General features: G+C 38.8%; 1 protein-coding gene across 1 annotated transcript; it reads left to right on the forward strand.

The window, feature by feature from the left end:
• The first annotated feature begins 19,791 nt into the window (after positions 1-19,791).
• LOC145689574 (uncharacterized) lies at positions 19,792-20,451 on the forward strand. Its single transcript, XM_081763754.1, has one exon. It carries the CDS (start codon positions 19,792-19,794, stop codon positions 20,449-20,451), a length of 660 nt encoding a protein of 219 aa, XP_081619880.1.
• Positions 20,452-23,067: the final 2,616 nt, after the last annotated feature.

The raw sequence follows: 23,067 nt of genomic DNA on the forward strand, positions 1-23,067 counted from the left end.
GTTCAAAGCCAAGGAGACTACAAGGACAACGAACCTAAATTGAAAAAAGACAAATACATTGATTTGATGGCGCTCTGCAGTGGGCCAACACCCATCGTTCGGGGCGAAGACAACGGCTATTTTACAAAAAAAAAAAAAAACACTTGCGCCATGATTAATTTTAATGGAAAACTGATTGTCTTCAACCAGCATAATGAAGATGGAAATTTTTCATTGCCAGAGTTTGTTAGGCCTATTGTGTTTTGTTCCTACAGTCATCTTTTTATTATTTTTTGTCCTTATTCCTAACTTTTTTTTACATGGTAAATTGAAAATGTTTGTTTAGTAGTTAATTGGCTAGTTTAATTTATGTTTTTTAAATATCCACATAGTAAAATTTTCAGATAAGAATCTTAATTTCAATTTTATTTTAAGATATTCCTGTATATTTTAGTTAATAGGCTAAGTTTCAGACCTAAGTTGATTTTCACATAGTATCTAGTTAAAGGCTTGGGTCCACATTGATTTTTACGTTGTGTAATCCTCTTTTATGTTTTTCATGGTTTGTACTTAATAAATTTAACAAGCTAAAAGATTTTTGTTTCTTCCTTTGTCATTATGATGTCACTTCCGTTCACTTTGTTATCTCTCAAATTTTTCACTTACCCCCCCCCCCCATAGCAAAGACATCACCTCTATGTCAAAACAGTTATTTTACAGATTTAGAACAGTTTAGAACTTGAAAATTATTGGGCGTAACTAACGTTTTGATTTTTTTTTGTTTGATACATATAGGCGTATCTGCTTTCACATGCCATTTTGAACGGATGTTAAAAACAAAAAAAAAAATAAAATAAAATAACACGAGTACTTCGATGTACATATCTTAAGGTATTATGTGCTACAATTTTGTTTACTTATGCCGCTTATATCTAGATTTATAACATCAAACATAGGTACATGTTTCTTAAACCTGCTCTCCTGAAAAGTTGTCAGTATACAGTTACGCCCCTATGTCTCTTGCACGACGATATCAGGGCTAATAATTAAAAAATTTTTGTAAGGTATCAACAAAGTCGCACGAGTGATATTTGAGGAAATTCTAAATAAGAAAGAAAAATCTCTACCAGTTGTAAATATTTTGTGCACAAGTGATTTATGCAACATTATAGAGTTACTAATGATATACAGTCGCTCTCACAATTGAGCGTACACTTGTAGTTATTACGTTAGAACTGCTATAACGTCTACGTATATAATATTTTGTTTCCATAAATTAGCATGGGTCTATGCTGAAAGAGTTTGAGGCTTCTTGAGCGAATGTAAGTAAGAATTTGTGTTTCAAAGGACATATGCGTACTAAGTCCTGTACGATATTATATATATATATATATATATATATATATATATATATAACAAAGACACAGAATTGAGCGTACACCTTAGTATTTGTCTCCATTGCAAGACTGAAGAGGGGGTGCAAAAGTGCAATAGGTCTTAACTCAGTGATCGTTGTGCTTCATCAATACCTACCTTGATGCTTCGAATATGTTTTCTGTGAAAACAAGAGCAAAATGACTGGAAGAAAAGAGACAACTTTTGAAATCTGAAACTTAATAGTGAAATTCGCTTTACAAGGTAAGTTATTGCGTCAAATTGGACATCTTGTGAGTAAAATGCATTCTACAGTGCAAAAAATTGTTGACAAATTTAAATATGATGTGACAGTTTACAATAAACGAGAGAGGGGTAGAGCAATATATTTTAAATGAGCGAGAGCAAGGAAATGTAGTTATGCAAATAAGAAGAAATCCACGTCAAAGTGTGCCAAAACTTGCCACGAAAATTGCAATCTCGTGAGAAACAATACGTAGGACGTTGAGAAGAGCTGAATATCATGGTCGCATAGCCAGAAAGAAGCCATAGATAAGTAAAGATAACAAACGTAAAAGATTGGTGTTCCCTAAAAAGTATATTTCATAGCCTGCTGCTTTCTGGGATTCAGTGATATTCAGCGACAAAAGTTTAATGTGTTCGGGTCAGATGGACTGCAGTATGTGTGGCGGCGATCCAATAAAAGTCTACAACAGGAAAATCTACGACCTACTATCAAACACAAAGGTGGCTCCCTAATGTTGTGGAGCTGCATGTCCGGTTCCGGTGTCGGTACCATGGAGTTTATTGATACCACAATGAACAAATACGAGTATTTATCAGTGTTAAATAATAATATCAAGGAAAGTGCTAATAAGGTTGATATGGGGTCATTGTATTATTTTCAGCATGACAATCCCAAACATACTGCCCACATTGTCAAACTGTGGTTGTTATATAACACTCCAAAAAGGTTGGAAATTCCACCAGTCTCCGGATTTAAATCCAATTGAGAACTTGTGGTTTGAATTAGAAAAATAAGTGCAGAAACATAAAATAACTAATAACACTGAGCTGAAAAGGAATCGACAAGAAGAGTGGAGCAAAATTCTTCCTTCAGCAACTCACAAATATGTACACTCCTGCCTAAAAGGTTAGCTGCTGTAATAAAAGCCAAAGGTGCCGCCACCAACTACTGAACTTTTTTTTCTGTTCAATATTCAAATATGTACGCTAAATATTCAAGTGTGTACGCTCAATTTTGTGACTCCAAATATACATACTATTTTGTTTGTTATTTTTTTACTCATTACTGAAATAATGTTTACGAAGAAAATGTTTTCTAATTTGTTCTAGATCTGTTCACGAAGTAATTATTTACGTTTGAAATACATACTTCACTTATGTAGATGTCTTTTGTGCAATTTTATCTTAACAAATAAAGTGTACGCTCAATTGTGAGAGTGGCTGTATATACAAAACCGCTTGAGCCATTTTTGAGGAAATCATCCACTAACAAGCTCAGTCCCGTTAATAAACTCCCCCCTGTTGATTTATTCGTGAGAAATTACTTAACACATATTACAGGGTTATTGAACAAATATTTATATATCGCCTGTATCGTCTTTGAAAAAATCGTCCGCAAAGTAACTCACGCCAAGATTAAACTCCCTCTTCTGGATTTTATGAGGACAAATGAGTTATGCGATTTTATTAGGCCAGTACTCAATCATTTATTTACAAAATTTGGACAAAATCGTCCGAAAAACGCATCCACACGAGTAAACTACTACTTGTGGATATTTTCAGGACGAGTAACCCATACTATCAGATTATTATGAATCACGTATTTATGAAATATGAACCAAATCGCCTAACTCATTTTTGAATCATCGCAAAAACTCACTCCATGGAAAAATCACAGTGTACTGCTATTAATAACTACCGTATACTTTTATGAAATATAGACAAAATCGCCAAAGTAGTTTGCCCATTCTGGATTTTTCCTAGACAAAACCCTTACACCACATTATCGGGTGTTAGCAAAACATTGATTTATGAAATACGAAAAGAATCGTTACAGCCGTTTTCGAGAAAATCACAAACTTAGATTTTCGCCTTTCAATAAACTACTTGGCACTAGGAAAAAAGTCGAAAAGAGGCGATAGAGAATTCTATAACAGCCCTAAGTTTAAAAGTTGGTCTCGATACAAGGGGAGGAGGAGTCTAAAATAGCCATAGTTATGATCAAGTAACATTTTAACTTTCTAGAAGCACCATTAAACTGCTACCAATGGTGCTTCGGTTGACCAAACATCTGATTTAACCAGAATAGCAGTGTTTTGTTGCATTTACATACTGTTTTCTGATCAAAAGTCTGTAACATTGAATTTGAATTTTTCTCTGCATGGAACATTTATTGGCCGGAAGATCTTAACATGTCTCAATTTTCTCTCATACAGGTTCTGTTCGCAAGAATACGAGATGTTTTAAAGGACAAAGATAAAATAAAAGACTGGTTGAAACACTCCCCACAGCGATATCTTAAAATGACAAGAAATCAAGATGCATGAGAAGTGACATGAGTATAGCTTATAGGATATGCCATTGTATTAATATTAGAGCGCCTTTTTACAGTTTAGTGCCTATACGTAGCAACTTTTTGCATGTGTTTTTAGCATCTTAGATTTTCGTTATTTTGTATTTTCGCAAACTTAAATTTACCATATGAAAAGTAGGTGCCAGGCAGCTTCGCTGAAGGATTGAAAATGAACATTAAAAAAGTACATATAACATTTCTTCCTCCCTTTCAAGTGAGAAAAATGGAAATGATTCAGAAATACTACACACAGAGGTACCTGCGGAATTTGAACGTTTCACTGAGTTGGAATGAATGAATGAATGAATAAGGGTTAATGGGGACGTCACCAACGAGACTATATGTCCCCGTCACGATTAACAAGGTTGCTCTGGACTAAAAGATGTAAAGAAAAACAGGCTAAAATAGTAGAGGACAATAAACAAAAGTTCTGCTAAATAAAAAAAACGAAAATTGAAAATAAAAGAATAAATAAATTAAAATATATAGCAATAACAATATATAGAAAAACAATAAAAGCTAACAGAAATTTAAAATTCAGCAGCAATAAAACAGTGGCAACACACTAAAAGAGCTGAGAGAACGTGGGCAACCCCAGAAGCATGAAAAAATGAATGAATGAATAGGGGGTTTAATGGGGACGTCAGCATCAAGGCTATATGTCCCCGTCACGATTTACATGGTTGCTCTGGACTAAAACATGTAAAGAAAAAGGTTAAAATACTAGAGTGCAATAAACGAAAGTGCTGCTAAATAAAAACATAAAATGAAAAAGAAAATAAAAGAATAAATAGTCTAAAACAGATAACAAAAACAATATATAGAAAACAATAAAAGATAACAGAAATTAAAAGTTTAGCAGCAATAAAAATCGACAACACATTAAAAACGCTCAGAGAACGTGAGCAACCCCACAAGCTTTAACAAAGTCCAGTACCCGGCTAACTATATCATGTGAATCCCCCAAAGCGCGGGTAAGAACAGAAGGCAATCCGAAACGTTCTCTGAGAGCTGAGTATTCAGGACATTCAACAAGAATGTGCTGAATACTCAGCGGGACTATACACTCCTCACAGTACGGACGGTTCAATCTTTGCAGCAAGTAGCCATGCGTCAGATGAGAGTGTCCGATACGCAGACGCGCCAGGAGCACTTCATCTCGACGACGATGGCACGACGACGTACGCCATTCTCCTAGAAGTGGCTTCACTACATGTAACTTATTCTTAAGAGCCTGGTCCCAATCTGCTTGCCAGTGAGAGCGCAACAAAGAATAGAAATGACACTGAAGATCGGAGCAGGGAAGGCTATGCTCCAGTGCAACCCCGGCCAAGGCGGCGTTCTTGGCAGCTGTGTCAGCACGTTCGTTTCCCCGGATGCCGACATGACCCGGCACCCAGCAGACAACGACGACACAACCCTGTTGCTGCAATTCATGGCATCTCACAAGAATGTCCTGCACGACAGAGTGCATACTAAAGACATTCTGTAGACTCAAAATCACACTATGAGAATCGGTGCAAATAAGCACACGACGGAGGGAAAGCGTGAGAGCGTGGTCTAAGGCAAGCTTAACTGCAGTCAATTCAGCAGTGAACACTGAACACAGGCGATGTAAAAGAAATTCGTAGCTGGCCCCGTCGGTGACAAAGGCACAGCCTACAGAATCCTCATTCTTAGAACAGTCCGTAAAGAACACACTAAAATCGGGGTACTGATCTAACAGTGCGGCAAACTCTTGCTGGTACACCTGGGGACTAGTTTGCTGTTTCGAATGCATAGATAAACGTAAATCATGGCGAGGGAGACGGAGCAGCCATGGGGGAACAGCGCAGAAGTGAACCAATGAAAGAGAGGGCCACACGAAATCGTCGCCAAGGAAACTCTCACACGCCCGTATGTACCATGGACGTGTAGAGCGAGGACGTGCAGCATAGCGCTCGTATATCCGACCACCACGGAGACATGGTCTACACGGGTGGTCTGGAACACAACGCACATGCGCAGAATAATTAAGAAGTAGTCTGCTGCGACGATATGATAACGAAGGTTCATTGGCCTCAGTATACAAGCTGGCGACGGGACTAGTTCGGTAGGCGCCAGTAGCAATACGAATACCCAGGTGATGCACTGTGTCAAGTTGTCGTAACAGAGAAGCACGAGCAGAACCATAGACAATACAGCCATAGTCTAACTTGGACCGAATTAGACTACGGTATAAACGAAGTAGAACAGTACGATCAGCACCCCACGTGCGGTGGGAAAGGACACGAAGGAGATTCAGAGCTCGAAGACAAGAATATTTAAGAGTCCGTACATGTGGTGCCCACGACAAGCGACGGTCAAACACCAGACCCAAGAAACGGACTGTATCAACGAATGACAAACGGGTGCCATCGAGGTACAAGTCCGGGTCAACAACGCACGTACGCTGCCGGCAGAAGTGAACACATTGGGATTTCTCGGTGGAAAAGCGAAATCCAGTCTCATTCGACCAGCGAACGAGACGATTGAGAGTCAGTTGAAGCTGTCGACTAATGCCGCGAAGGTGGCGGGAGCGACAGAAAATTACAAGATCGTCAACATAAAGCAGACCAGACACAGGAGCCTTGATCTGCGAAAAAACGCTGTTGACTGCGACAGCAAACAACGTGACACTAAAAACACTGCCTTGTGGAACACCATTTTCTTGTACAAAGCGCTCTGAGAGAGTAGAGCCCACACGCACTCTAAAGTGTCGCTCGTGAAGAAAATTCGAAATAAAGTGGGCCATATGCTCACGAAGACCCCAGTCGTATAATTGTTTTAGGATTCCGTAACGCCATGTGGTGTCATACGCCTTCTCTAAGTCGAAAAATATAGCAACAAGATGCTGGCCGTCGAGAAAGGCGTCTTGAATTTCACCCTCAAGATAAGCAAGATTGTCGGTAGTGGAGCGGAAACGACGAAATCCACTTTGAAATTTGCTCAAAAGGGAATGCGATTCCAAATACCACACCAGGCGCTTGTTGACCATTCGCTCCAGCAGCTTACAGACACAGCTCGTGAGAGCAATGGGTCTGTAGCTCGTGGGGCTAGTTGCGGCTTTCCCTGGCTTTAAGATGGGAAGAACCAGGGCCTCACACCAAGCAGGTGGAAAAAACTCCTCAACCCAGAGGCGATTATACAGCTGCAATAATGCAAGCTGAGAATCGCGGGAGAGGTTGCGCAACATATCATAGGAAACACGGTCAAGCCCGGGAGCAGTATTGGACGATTAGCGGAGAGCAGAATCGAACTCAACGAGCGTGAAAGGAGCGTTATAGTTCACACTGTTGGCGGTACGGAAATTTAACGGGTTTAGCTCCAGCTGAGGACGTGAACGAGCAAAGGCTGGTGGGTAGTGATCTGACTCAGAGATAGTGGCAAAATGGTGGCCCAAGATATTGGCGATCTCTGAGGGATTCGTCTCTAGAACACCATTCACCGTTAAGGCTGGGACAACAAGTGAAGAAGCGGATCCGTTTAGGGAGCGAACCCGACGCCACACAGTTGACATAGGTGTGCGACTACTGATGGACGAAACGTAATTCTTCCAGCTTTGGCGCTTCGAGAGCTTGACCAGACGTCGAGCACGAGCACGTAGAATGCGGAATTGCTGAAGATTGTCTTCTGTGGGATGATGATTAAAAGTGGCAAGAGCGCGCCGACGAGCCTGGAGAGCCTCACGGAGTTCCGCAGACCACCATGTAACACGCCGGCGAGAAACGTCGCCACCGCATTCTGGAATGGAACCATGAGCAGCATCAATAACAGTCTGCTCAAAAGCCTCAGCCACAACAGCTACAGGGAGATCATCACGACAATGAAACTCACTGAGCTCACGGAATTTACGCCAGTCAGCACGCTTCAGATTGAAGCGGCGGGGAGGAAAAGGAGTAACTGGGAGACCTTCAACAAACAACGGGAAGTGATCACTGCCACAAAGATCAGGATGCACTCTCCAGGTCAATGAGGTCAAGAGACCCGCACTGCACATGGAGAGGTCGATACAAGAATATGTGCCATGGGCAGTGGAGAAATGAGTAGGACTGCCATCGTTAAGGATAAGCAAGCCACTCTCCTCAAGAAATTTGGTGACCTCGCGGCCACGACCGTCAGTACGGACAGAACCCCACAGACGGTGATAGGCATTAAGGTCTCCTACAAGCAAGACTGGCGGCTCAAGTTGATGGAAGAGCTGAAGCAGATCGGCGGTTGTAAAGGCTTCTGAGTGAGGAACGTACAATGAGCATACTGTAAGCGGGCGAGAAAAGTGTACTCGCACCGCAACGGCTTGCAGTCGGGACACAATGTGAATTTGCTGAGAATACAAACAATCGGAGGCACAGACTGCCACGCCGCCAGCAGCGTGGGCAGCGTCTGGCTTGTCACATCGATACATAGTATACCCAGAAAGAACAAATGACTGGGTAGGCTTAAAATGGGTTTCCTGCAAGCAGAGAAGTACAGGCGAGTGGTCAGTTAGCAGTTGGATCAATTCCTCACGGTGACCACAGAAGCCATTGAGGTTCCACTGAAGAAGCGCCATACTGGGAAGGACTAACGTTTCAGGCGAACTTTCCCACGGGGTCCAATAACAGCCCACTCGGAATCCATAAGTTCGTCCTCCACCATGTCAGATTGCAGAGAAACGGCAGGAGGCTTACGAACTGGCGTAGATTTTGTTCTCTTGGGAGTGAGAACAGTCTCGTTCAGCCGGCGAATATGTTGGCTGAGTTTAAGTCCGCCTATATAAGGTGATCGGCGCTGGGCTGGAGTACGCCGAAGAGCACCACTAACAGAAACACGTGGGGTTCTGGGAAGCTCGCTTGTCGTTGCAACCGGGGTCTTCGGGGCACAACTATTCTGTGGGACCGAGTCTGTCTGGGTGGAAACATCGGAAGTCTGGGTGGCTACAGATTTTCGGGAAATAGCTGCAGCAGTAGCGAAGGGAACAGAAAGCGAAGAAGGCACGCTTTCTTTCAGACGACGCTTAGCATCAGCAGCAGAAATCTTCTCAACAACCAATACGCTTCTCGCGCTGAAAGGCTGGACAGTTCCGTGACCAAGCTGAATGCTCACCCTTGCAGTTGACACAGAAGGGCTTGGCCGCTTTGCAGGGTTCCGCACCATGACTACCCTGGCCACAAATCGCACAAAGAGCAGCACTCGCATTACACGAGGTGCTGGTGTGCCCATAATGTTGACATTTAAAGCACCGCAAAGGACTAGGGATATACGGCCGAACTTTCAAACGATAGTATCCAGCCTTGACGTACTCCGGAAGCGTGGGCAAACTGAAAGTAAGAATCAGGGACTGGGTGGCGACAAGTTCACCTGACTTCTTACTTTTGATTCGAGCTACGTCGATAACGTGTTGGTCCGCTAACTCCGACTTAATTTCCTCTTCGGTTGCATTGAGGAGATCCCAACACGATATTACCCCTTTGGAAACGTTCAGTAGACGATGTGGTTCGACTGACACGTTCACCGGTCCAATAGATGTTAACTTAAGTAGCTTCGCAGTTTGCCTCTCGTCTGTCGTTTCCACCAATAAAGTGCCATTACGCAACTTCTTCATATCTTTTACCTGTCCGGCATGGTAAGTGATAACTTTATGAATAACAAAAGGGGACAAGCCCTTAATAGCACTCGGACGGTTTGCATCAGAATTGGCACTATCAACGTCTTTATCCTTTATTACAAGATACCGGACAACAGGTGTCGCGATACTTGTCTTTTCCACTATCTCAGGTTCAGTTGGTTTGGGCTTCTTCCGTGATGGAGAGCCCGGATCAGAGTTTAAAGTGTTTTTACCCATAAAAGTGTGAATGTAATGAACATTTTTGAAAAGAAAAAGGGTGTGAGGTCACATCGAGGCGTTAATAGGGGAACTAACGCTACCCCCTGGCCATCCCTTCAGCACGCCCAACACCTTAGGATCAGCGTGGGGCCGACGCGGTCAAGGGGAATGGAAGTGCAAAAACCATTCCCGTCGACAAAAACGCGTGGCCCCGGAAAAAAAAAGAAGAGAAACAAAACAAAAGAACCTGGCAAACAAAAAGATAGACCCCCACCAGCCCAGGAAGAACAAAACAAAACTAATGGTGCGGATTTTTTTGTATTTTTAATATTTTTTGTTTTTTATAGGATTTTTTTAGTTTTTTCACTTTTTTGTTTTTTATCTATATTTTTAAAGACTCAACACTCCGGACAACACATACACTGGACGCAGACAACAGTAGGCCGGGTGGGTGCACGTCCTCCCCAAGTGGAGGAAGACGTCCACTAGACCTGCCTCTTCCCGACTCCCACCAACCACCCGCGAGTCCGGTAGCGGTATGAGCGGCTGAGAGGGCGAGCAATGATATGAAGATGAGGGATGATAGATGAATGAATGATGAAGCCGCCCTCTCAGCTCCACCCCCTCCCCGACGATGACGGTCCGCTACTTGGAGGGGGCAGAAGCATGAAAAAAGTCTAGTACACGGAGAACTATAACACTTGAATCCTCCAATCGCGGGTAAGAACAGAAGACAGTCTGAAACGTTCTCTGACAGCTGAGTATTCAGGACATTCAACAAGAATGTGCTGAATACTCAGCGGGACAACACACTCCTCACAGTAAGGACAATTCAATCTCCGCAGCAAGTAGCCATGCGTCAGATGAGAGTGTCCGATACGACAAGAAGAGTGCTTCTACAAGAAGAGTGCCGAGTAAAATTGTGCGACATACGGTAAAATACATAAAGAGTTTAAGGTCCATCGACTATATTTTGTAAACTAGGTTTTAATTATTGATAAGATGTAAGGAAAAATAAATGTTGAATGCATGGACATGTATGACATGTGTACCGTAAATGCAATACAATGTTTGTTATGAAATTGATTAAAAATACATACTTGGTGAGGCTCTTAGAACATAATTAATTGCCTTACTTTAAAGAATCTTAGTTACACATATACTAATTATATGAGAGAAAAAATACTCACAGAATCTATAAAATCTGGTGGTAGACTTTTGGGCGTCTTAATACAGTGTGAAGGACACGGTTTCTTTACCCTCGGAGTAGGAGGAAAGGTGGAATTGCTTCTTTTTTCTTTTTCTTTTTTTTTAATGTTGTTTGCAACATCCCGTTATTGCTATGAGGGTTATCTACCATGGAATTCCAAAGAAAAAATGGTTGTACAATCTTTTTAGAGGAACCTTTTTTTAATATTATTGTATGGAATTGAGAAAGTTGGCGTGCCCTTTTCTGATCAATATAAAAACTGAATTTGAACTTCACTTTCATTTCAAGCTTTAACTTAGGTGAATAGAGTGTGATTGTTGTGCTAGCGTTAACGCTTTACCGATTCTATTTCATCTGTTCTTATATTTGAAAAGGTAAGTGGCCTTCTGTTTTCTTAAATATATTCAGATAAAAATTCATTTTCATTAATTGATTACAAGATATGAAACATTTTTAATATTATTATTATTATTGGAAAATTATCTTAGAGTAATTCTTGTTGATTGTATGAATTCATTTGGAAATTATTAACTTCTTTTTGTTTCATATCGCATTTATTTTACCAAATACATGCAAGCTGACTTATACTATCCTGAAAACATAGCGTTTTGAGAAAGAATTGGATTTTTTCTTAATTTCTTGGACCTAGCTCTTTGAAATGAAAAATTTCTTCATTTTCGGAAAGGAATAATTTTATAATAAATACTCATTTTTTTCTTAGCACTGATTATTTTTTTGTAATAGAAAAAATTTAAATATAATAATTCATTTTTTTCTTTCCTTCTTTCTTTTAGCTTACACCATTTCCAGGAGTACGGATTACGTTGCAGAAAGAATTACCAGGTAAGAAAAATAATATATTTCTTATTATCATTATATAATATGTAATGTTGAAAACATACGAATGTTTATTTCTTCATGGAAGACCACAGAATGAAATCAATATTATTAGCTGGTTATTAACCGTGTCTAGAATACATATTGCTTTTAAAGTTTAATTGAAAACAAACATTTATCATTATCATAGGTATTTTGCCTTTATTCGTAGGGCGCAGCTGAGAAGCTTCCATGCTACACGGTCCTCCGCTAAACTTTTTGTCTTCGCGTACGATCTTTCTGTTTAATATCATCCATTAATTGTAGTCTCCTTAACCCTTTGCCTCTTTTTCCCGTTATCATACCCTCTAGGACATCCCTCATGATAGATTCTCTTCTTACGCAATGTCACAACCAATTTATCTTCCTCTTCCTAACAATGTCTAAAAGTGTTCTTTTCTCACCCACCATTTCTAACATCCTGTTATTCCTTTTCCGCTTTACCCAACTAATTCTTACCATTTTTCACCACACCTACATTTAGAAGGCTTCCAGTTGATTTTTCGTCACCTTTATGTAATGTCCACGAAAGAAGCATTAGGAAAACGTAAATTACAAACAGTAGACACCAAATACATGTTTTTAGCTACGAACTGAAATCAGTGCCGAGCTTTACACGTATTAGCTGAATTGATATTTGAACTGATAGGAAGACAATTGGTGTATTATTAAATCATGTTTTATATACAAATTTTTGAACGCATTTATAAAAAACTATTGAGTTATCGAGTTAATTGCCTTTTCAAACTAAGCTATATGAGACGGGGACCTCAAGTGAAATGTAACTTTTTGGCGTGAACCAAGTTAGGATTTTTTATGTTAACGACAAGTACATGATCTGATTATTAAAAATTTTCAAGTTTTTTTGTGCAATAACTAGGGTACATCAGACGGGGTCCTAGTAATTAACATCGAAATTGAACTACATGGCTTTGCCGAGAATTGAACCCCGCTCTTTCTCGGCAAAGTGGCGCACGATAACTAAGAAGTTACGAGGAAATTTTATGAAATGTAGTGTTTTACAGAGGATTATGATCGAGTTTTGAATTATTATTACTATAGGTCGGAATTACATTTATTTATTTTGATACGTTTGTACACTATCGTCCTTCAGTGAGCGTACTATTTGTGGAAAGATACAAAGTGATATTTGTTTGTGTGTATGATGGATCAAGATTTGAGCATTTATTTTTTCTGAATTAAAGAAATCTTTATATTATTTTGTGAAAATGGTAGATGTTAGATCCTGTATGTGATTACTAGGTTGTTTGAATAAAGTAAATCATAATATTTAGTGAATTTATCAGAAAGAGTAAAGAATCATTCATGGTAGATTAATTGATTTTTCTTTTTATATACGGTCTTCCTGTTGGTGTTTTTCCATATATTGACAGAATAATTTAATTAGATTGTTGAATAGAGTTGAACGGTATTCACCAGGTTATGGCATATGCTGATGATGTAAATTTAATAGGGGATGATAGGAAAAATAGTAGAAAGAAATGCAGAGATCTTATTAAATGCATGCAGGGACATGGCTTTAGAAATAAATTCAGAGAAAACTAAATAAATTGAAGTGCGTCGGGACCGTAATACGGCAAATTGTGGAGGTGTTAAAATATTAAATAATACTTTTGATAAAGTGGATAGTTTCAAATATTTAAGATCAGTATTAATAGAGGAAAATCATATTCACGGAGAAATTAAATATCGACTAAAACCAGAGAATTCGTGTTACTATTCGGTTCAAAATCTTCTGTCGTCGCGAATTCTGTCGAAGCTTAAAATATATAAAACGATAATCATGCCTGTTGTTCTGTATGGTTGCAAAACATGCTCGCTTACTCTGAGGAAAGAACATAGACACAGTATTTGAGAACAAGATCCTGAGACAAATATTCGGACCCAAGAGGAACGGGAATGGGGAATGGCGGAAACTTCATAACGAGGAACTACATAGTTTATATGGTTTATCCAATATTGTTAGGGTCGTCAAGTCTAGGAGGGGACAGGTCATGTAGCTAGAATTTAAACCTGTAAAAGAGAAAAACGGCCATTAGGAAGACCTAGGCGCAGATGGGAGGATAATATTAAGATGGATCTCGCCGAGATAGGAATACAAAGTAGAAACTGGATGCAATTATCTAAGGATAGAAGTCAGCGGAGAGCTTTTGTGAACGTGGCACTGAGTCTCCGGGTTTCATAGGCCATAGATTTAGTTGAATAAAACGATACTTATTAACTTAAGAAAAATTTTTAAGAATATTATTTCACACTTTTTTAAAATAGAACTGATTGCTAAACAGATTTGGATTGCTTGTTGTTTCATAATATGATATCGTATTCTTAATTTGATCGATCAATTTACGTATTTTTTTCATAAGTAATTATAGTAGAATCATTTTTATAAACACTTTTAATAATGTTATTGGGGAAAAAACGAAATCTTTAGTTTCTACGATTATATTAGATTAAATTATAATGAAAGTAGAAAGGATTTCCCACGAGAAAATGTATAAGCATGATGTTTGTGGAAGATCTAAACTAACAACATAAATCAAGTAACCCTTGCATCAGAAACGAAGGCTTTACCATTGATTTTTCGCGTCACCCTTATTTATATTATTATTATTCAATTAGTATTATAGTTTGAAATATAAACAGTAATTAAATTCCTTTACAGAAGACAAGATTTCTCGATCTTTTACCATCTAAGATCATGTTATACCGTTACGTCTCATGACATGTACACAATTCAATGAAAGGGTATCTTGACATATGTTGCCTAGCCTGAAAAAGAACTTTCATGCTTTTTCCATTGAATGATTGACAGTATATATCGTAGAAATGTGTATATATCATTACATGTAGGTATAGAAAAGAATTTCGAAATTAGGATATAAAGTTTGACATCTAAACATATTGTCCCCTTGAGGAATGACATCTCTCGGAGAGAGAATAATCCGTGAAAGAAAATGTTTGTATAATCCTTACATGTTAGCCAAGCCAATATGTTTTAGTGTACTGTTGTATAATCCCTACATGTTAGGCAACCCAATATGATTCACTGTACTGTTGGGTTATCTAATCTGAACGATAAATGAGTTTTACGTCTGACGGTTATACCGCTAAGCTAAAGGAAACGGTGATTTGTTGAACCATCACTTTACAAAAAGAAACCATTTAAAACTATATAGAACCCCAACAAAAGCCAGGGACACGGTGTTTGTACACCACGATTTATAAAAATAAACCCAAACTTAATGTTTGTTATAAATTGTTGAAATAATTCGCGGGCGCTAGGATTAAACCGGGAGCCCAAGCACCAGAGGTGAACGCTGTATCACTGAATCACCAAGGCCCACCAAAAATCATTTGAATTCACTAAATTTTAGTTATTATTCTAAGCTGTGATAAAATACTTGAAAAATAACCTGTGGGATAAGGAAGAATTGTGCTTGTTTTTCGTAACGAAATAATTTGATTGTACTGTGCAACTGTCTTGATCATTTTGTTAAGGTATAAATATATGTGAATTAACGTATATTTTATTCCAAAGACCAATAAGAATGATACTTGAGATGATTAAAGGTAACGGTCCGTACGATAATCGGATACCTTCATATTACAAGACCGATATATGAAATTAAAATTACATAGACTTTTAATTTTGTAGAACTGAAGTTTAGTCTTGAAATTTTGTTGACTTAAAAGATCAAAAAATTAATAGTATTAGAGGTAGGGTATTGCTAAAAACGTTGAGTTCTGATTTTTAGAGGATATGAATTTACCTCTTTTGTGATAAATGGTTAGCCATAAGGATACTTAAGTTAAAATAAATAGATTTGTAATTTTCAATTATTGATAATTTTGTTTGTTATTTTGCAGGATGGCAGAGGGTAAATCTACCTTTCAAGTTCTTCAATTAATTGAAGAAATTGATTGTGTCTTAATAGACATTGAGGAAGAAGAAAAAAGAACAACGGAAATGGAAGAAAGCAGAAAAAGAAAGAGTGAAGAAGAGGCAAAAAGGAGAAAAAACAAAAGCAAGAAGATGCTTTATGGGAACTATTCCCATTAGATGAAGAATCAATTATTAATATAATAATAGCAATGAAAGAAATTGAACCAATAGAGAAATTAACATTGAAAAAGAGAAAGTGAAAAAACTGTACACAATGAAAAAAGAAAGGAAAAAAATCAAGATTTGTAAATAGTTAAAAAATAAAGTGAATTTTTTAAAATCTAATTATAGTGAAAATTTGATGTTTTTATTTTAAGAAAATGTGAATCGTTCTTTTCCCATTTTAATATGTGTGCGAGTTATTTTAGAAAATTCTTTTCTTGTTTTCAGCAAAAAGATTTTTGAAACATGAACCTGCAACTTAATATCTGATTTCAATCAGCTCAATTTTTGACTTGCTTTTATTTTTAAGAATTTCAAACCTATTTGAGACATGGATCTACAGAATAAGTTGATATCCGAAAAATATAAACAAATTCAAGTTAAATTTATCTTTGTCAAATGTGGATATGAAGAAGATCTATTATTATTATTTATTTCTTTATTTATTTAACAGTTATGGTCTTTAGGCTAAACTAGAGTATTGATTAAGGAAAGTTAATGACAAAAATTAATTTTGTGCTCTCTCGCCAGAAATCGAACTCTGAATCACTTGTACCAAAGGCACACACACTAGCTACTTGACCAATTATTATTATTATTATTATTATTATATTGATTTGTAACCATATGAGACTTCTTGGTGAATAAATTAACTGAAAAATATTCTTTGTTTACATTTGCTAACATGGAAAGATTCAGAAACGTTTCCCCATTTATAATTTTAAGGTGAAGGCCACTCCACACACACTCATAACCACTTGATAAAACAAGTTTTAGTTGAATACGGTAACCTCTCACTCCCTCCTCTGCCCTTACCCCCTCTTCAGCGGGTTTTTCACTGTTTGGGTATTTTTCTAAGAAAAGAGGTTCTGTTTTCCGCCGTGGGATTCTTTCGCAGAAAGTAAAAGTATAAAATACTAGTAGGAAGGAAGGAATTCTGAATGTCTATAAGATTTGAAGGTTATCTTTGCTATGAATTGTCTGCGCTTTCCAATGTATTTTTGTTTTTATAATACCATAGCAGAAACTTCTAACAGGCACTTTCAGATTTATGTTGCTATTAGAAATGAAGAATAAAAATATTTAGTTGAACTTAAAATATACAAATCACACGGTGTCCTGTAACACTTGTGGCATTATTAGAAAAATCGTTATGTGGCTCTTTCGTTTTGAGATTGATTTGCGAAAATTGGAATCGAATAGGATTAAGATTACAATTTAGATTTTTGGTCTTTTAGCATCTAACACCATTTAGCACTTAACGTTTGAGGGATAATGTTGTTCAGCGACCACACAATCCGGGAAAGGAAGGAAGGAAGAAAGGATTCGGGGAGGAAGAAAGTGGTCTGGGACTTATAACTTAGGTATCACCAAGGCATTTAACTGGTGTGGATGAGGAAAATCCAAGAAAAATTCATTCAAGATGGGTGGACTTAAAAGTATTGTACACATTTTTGACCGAGTGCCTCCCACTGGGACTGCTTGCACCAAACTGGATTCGAATTATAGTGTCCAACTACTTGAATATTTCATGTCAGTCTATTATTTTTCTCTCTATATATATTAATTAAGTAAAATATGGTGGTTATTCCATATGCTTGAGCAATAAATATTCTTTGGATTGCTATAGAATTTTAGTTAAAGCATCATGGGGAAGTCCATTAAAATGAATTAGAGCTATAGCTTGTGATTCATTAAATTTTATAGAGGATAATGTGTTGGTTTTGAAAAATACTATCTTCAATCAAACGATCCAAAGGAAATGATTGATCAATGATTAAATTACTTACATTATCACATTCTTTGTAAAAATATGCATCTTTTAACGTACAAATTTATTCATTTAAAAAATGTGGTTGTAAAGAAGAATGATGATTTCTGAAACAACAGAAAATCTTTTAATGGTGTTTGTAGAACAAAAAAAAAGTTGAGAAAATTTGACACCTTGAGAGAGTGTATATTACAGAATGTATATTACAGATAAAACACAGTTTGAAATAAAGTATTAGTTAGGATGTTAGAATTAAGTTTCTTGGAGTCTTTTGAGTATTAAATCTGATGGTTTGAAGGATAATGTTCTTTAGCCAGCACGGTATCCAAAAAGGGATAAAGAAGAGTGCAAGCTATAAGTAAGGTACCATCCCGGCATTTGCTTCAAATAAATAAATGAAGAAGAAAACCCTGGAAAACTTCATTCAATCTTTTACAAATTTTGACAGAGCAAATCCGTAAGCGGTTGCAGCATAAGCAAAAACGTTAACGAATATACTACGTGAATTATTGTAGTATTAATTCAAAAAATATACCAAGTAGCTTAGCAATTCTTTAGGAATAAAATACCAAAAACCTTATTATTTATAGATTCCGTTTACCAAACATTGTTAGACCCGTCAAGTCTAGGAGGGGACAGGTCATGTAGCTAGAATTTAAACCTGTAAAAGAGGAAAACAACCGTTAGGCAGACCTAGGGAAGATGTATATTGCAGAAATAGGCATACAAAGTAGAACCAGTTGGGTATGGATAGAAATCATTCAAGAGCTTTTGTGATTGATGCAATTAATTTTGGGGGGAAATGGGTTGTATTTTTGTTGATGGAAGACAAATTATTCTTCTTCTGGATGGTCATAGGCGCCCACACTAAAAAATTGGACTTAATTAACATAGCGAGGGAAAATTGAGTACTTTGGCTTTGACGGCGGCTTTATGAAGCCACTCACCAAATTCTATGACGATTAGATTAGAAAATCAATTAGAACTAATTACTCAAAAATCGTCATGCTCCAAGTCTTCTCTCAACTCATTGGCCCTGCATTCAAGATTGCTTCAACGCAGAACGCAATTAACGCCTTCAAGAAAACTGAAATTTGGACACGGGCCTGTTTACAAATGAATGTTTTCTACCTGCAGATACAACATAGCCCTAAACATCACTGCGTCACTACGAAATGAAAACCCTACACCAGCTGTTCCTAGAAAATCTCTTTTCAAATTACACCAACAAAGCTTACAATCGAAAACACCTAAATCTTCGATTAAAGCATAATTAAACCTCGATGATTTAACAAAGAACAACATTAAGTTTTTCTTTTTCTTCGCCTCAGAACATAATAGCTATTTTAAAAAATGAGCAAGGGGCAAACGTACAAACCGTAAAAAGCGTAAAACAGCCATGATTACTGCCTCTTCATACAAAAAGAAATCTTAGTTAGCTTAAGCAAATTCCAAACAGTCAAAGATATACAGAAGAAAATTTATCAGATCGCAACTGACCTCAAAAAAGGCACCAAGTTTATCCGCTGAAGAAGACGATGACGCGGTGTCGGTAACCATTGGTCCAAATCCAGTGAGATCTAGATTTTTTCAGGAAATATTCAACATCGGCACACAAATTGTGGACTCACTAATTATAAGTTTCAAGGACGCCCTCTAATGGGTATAACGTTTGACCTTGAGGATTCCAGTTTCCTAGTGTAGTGCATGTCCATCGGAGTCAGTGAGGTACAAGCACGCGGCAAGCTGTGCAAACATGAGCCGGGAGCAGGACAGAAGAGCTGCGATACTTGAGTCATTTCGCGCCAGAATATCACCCAAGGAGATAATCTAGTGGTTCGGATACAAGAAAACGCAAGTGTATGCAATGGCCAAAAAATTTCGAGAAGCCTACGTCCCGGATGAGGTTACCTCAGACCCTGCAAGCCACAGCAAGCGCTCGGACCGAAAAAGAACAGCAGACTTTGTTGACACGTTGAAAGAGAAGATCGAAGAGGACCCTGGACGCAGCATGGCTAACTAAGCGAAGGATATGAACGTTGCGCGATCAACAATCAGTTTGGCAGTGCACGAGAACCTTGGCTACAAATCCAATGTTTTGAGACAACGCCAAATGTTGACAGAACAAAACAAAGCAGACCGTAAATTGAAATGTCAAGCATTGTTGAATGACTTGAAGCACAACAGTGCTGGACTTCTGAGATTCTTTTCAGACGAGAAGAATTTTATCCAGGACAGAAAAGTGAATCGCCAAATTGACAGGTGGCTTTGTCAAGATCCTTCAGAAGTGCCTACCGTCATGCACAACAAATTTTCAGCATCAGTCATGGTTTTGGGAATCATAAGCGGCGAAGGGAATGTTATGCCACCGTATTTCTTCAAAGAATGCCTCAAAATTAACACCGACGTTTACATTGGCGTTCTGACGACTGTTGTGAAGCCGTGGATGGACAAAGTGGTTGCTGGAAGGGATTACGTGTTTCAGCAGCACTCAGCACCCGCGCACAAAGCAAGGAAAACTCAGGCGTGGCTCTACACCAATGTGCCCTACCACTGGTCACCCGATCTTTGGCCACCGTCTAGCCCAGACTGCAACCCCCTTGATTATTACTTTTGGGGCGCCGTCAAGAAAAGGTCAACGCACAGCCCCACAACACGAAGAACGCACTGCGAGGCCGTATCACGGAGTTGATGACCAACATGGACAAGGAGGAGGTAAAACGTGCGTGTAGACGGAACCGAGGCAGACTTGAGCGAGTTGTACAAGCTGACGGCGGTTACATCGAGTCGATTTCTTTCTGAACAAGTGTCTTGCAGTTTTGTGCCGCGTTATGCAGAAAATAAATTATTATTTTCTCAGTTATAAGAGTTTTCGTACTTGCGTTTCATTTTCCGCATTTACCTCGATAGCCCTGATGAAAGTGACAAAACCCGGACCCCGGTAAATAAGTCGGACCCCCGTGTTATTTCGGGTGGTAAGTGCTGCCACCTAATGGTTCAAGGTTAACGTGTAGAACACTGTTGCGCTATGGAAATGGCAACACCGAATCGTCGCGAGAAGCGGGCCAGTTGCGTCATTATTATTTATAGACTGAGCGAAAGTTTTTGTAGCTGTGCAGAAAAGTGCAAAGTTCGTTACTTACCAGAGGGTAAGTCACAATACTGTTTTTGTTTGTTCATTTGCTTAATTTTAGGATTATGGGAAAACATGATAAGGGGCAAAGTGTCCTAAGTAGGAAACCCATGTACTGGCCAGAGTCGAACCCCCTGAAATCTTACAATGTTTTGTTTGTAAGTCAAATAGAGTTGCGATTGCTTAAGAAAACCACAATATATATATTGTTTCAGATGTCTCATACAAACGAAAAATGAAATGAAATGAAATGAAATGAAATTTTTGAGTTTTACGTCCCACGGTTATGCCGGTTAGGCTAAAGGAGACGGTGATGATGAGTAATGAATGAAATGGTGGAATGAAGAAAGTGGGAGGAAACGGGAGAACCCCGAGAAAACCCACGCACACGGTGTTTGTCCACCACAAAGTTCACTTGGCGGGAGCAGGGTTTGAACCCAGGACCCCAAGCACCAGAGGTGAACTCATACAAACGACCCTGCTCGTGGAAGAGGATAGGATCTTGAACAAATGGAGAATGCAATTAAGACAGTAAGAAAGAAGATAATGGATAAGAGACAAGCAACCAAGATAATCAAAGTACCAAAAACAACGTTTATGAGATTTTCAAACGAAAAATATGGAAGCCCAAAGAAAGCAGCTCTCACAAAAATGAGAAAGCCTACAGTACTTGGTGCCGACTGGTTGAGTATTCTCTTGGGACGGAGAACGTTTTCTTTGGTTTGACTCGGGCCGACTTGCGAAGAATGGCATTGAATTTAGCAATTAGGAATAACCTGGTTCATCCATTTAAAGATCAAGGTGGCGGTCAGAAATGGCTAAACGTCTTTCCTGAGGCAACACAAGGCACAGTTAGCAGTGCGAAAACCAGTTGGAACATCATATGCTAGGGCCATTGGCTTTACAAAAGAAAACATTTGTAAGTTTTCTGACAACTACACACAAAAGCTATAGAAAAATCACTACACAGCTGATTGTTCTGCGTAATTGACAAACCTGTCTTATCAACGTTCCAAATGCGAAGTTGCTCACGTCGTTGGATTGAAAGGCAAACGTCAAATTGGAGCCATCATCTCAGCGGAGAGAGGTTCCATGATTACAGTCATAGTATCAACGAGTACAGCCGGCAGTTTTATCCCTCCGCTTGTAATATTTCTTCGTAGCAATATAAATGCAGCTCTAGAATGAGGAAAGCCTCCTGGAACGATTGTTACTGTGCATCCGTCTGCTTGGGTTCAATCTAATATCTTCACTGAATGGTTCAAGAGTTTTATTCGCCGAACTAAACCTTCTGAAGAGGAACCAGTAATGCTCATACTAGGTGGGCATTCCAGCCATACTCGGAATATCGACATCATTGACCTTGCTAGAGATAACCACATCACAATCATATTGCTACCACCCCATTCAACCCACAAAATGCAGCCCCTCGATCGTACCTTCATGTCTCCGCTCAAAGCTTATTATAGTGAAGAAGTGCGTGTTCGGCTTAGAGAAAACCAGAGACCTATAACAAATTTTGATGTTATGGAGTTCTTCGGTAAAGCATACATCAAGTGCCAAACAGAGATTGCAATGAATGGGTTTTGTTGCATCGGCCTTTACCCCGTGAACAGGAACGTTTTCCAGGACTTAGAGTCCATTCCCGCCTCAGAAGACGCCCACCATAGGGAAGACACAAACACCATATCTACCGTATCTGGTGTGGAAAAAGTTTCTCCTCCAGCATTGTCTACTCTTCACCAGATTGTAATCTCCACTACTTCAACGCTACCCACGATCGATCAGCCTGGCCCTTCGACTGCCCCTGTATGTTATGAGGTGGGTTCAATGGACATCAGTCCAGTGTCATGAATTAATAAGGCAACTTGGACATGAGGTAGCAAGGCAACTTCATCTGCAGTGATAACATCTTCACCGTACAAACGGGAGCTAATGCAGTCCTTGGAGAGTTCAATGGGGAACAAACGTAAGCCAGCTAAACGTAAAGGACAAAGAAAAGGAAGGAAACATAAGACAGGAAAAAAGAACGAAAATAATGATGATGATGTGACTTCAGGCAATGAAGATATTGCGACATTGCATAGTGAACATTCTGATCTCGATATTCCAGGAAGTGATCCAACTGAAGACCATAATGACTATTGTTTTGTGGTGAGAAATTTTCCATGGAGG

Source organism: Thermobia domestica, chromosome 7 (assembly GCF_964235325.1).
Source record: "Thermobia domestica chromosome 7, izTheDome1.hap1.1, whole genome shotgun sequence".
NCBI classification, from domain to species: Eukaryota; Metazoa; Arthropoda; class Insecta; order Zygentoma; family Lepismatidae; genus Thermobia; species Thermobia domestica.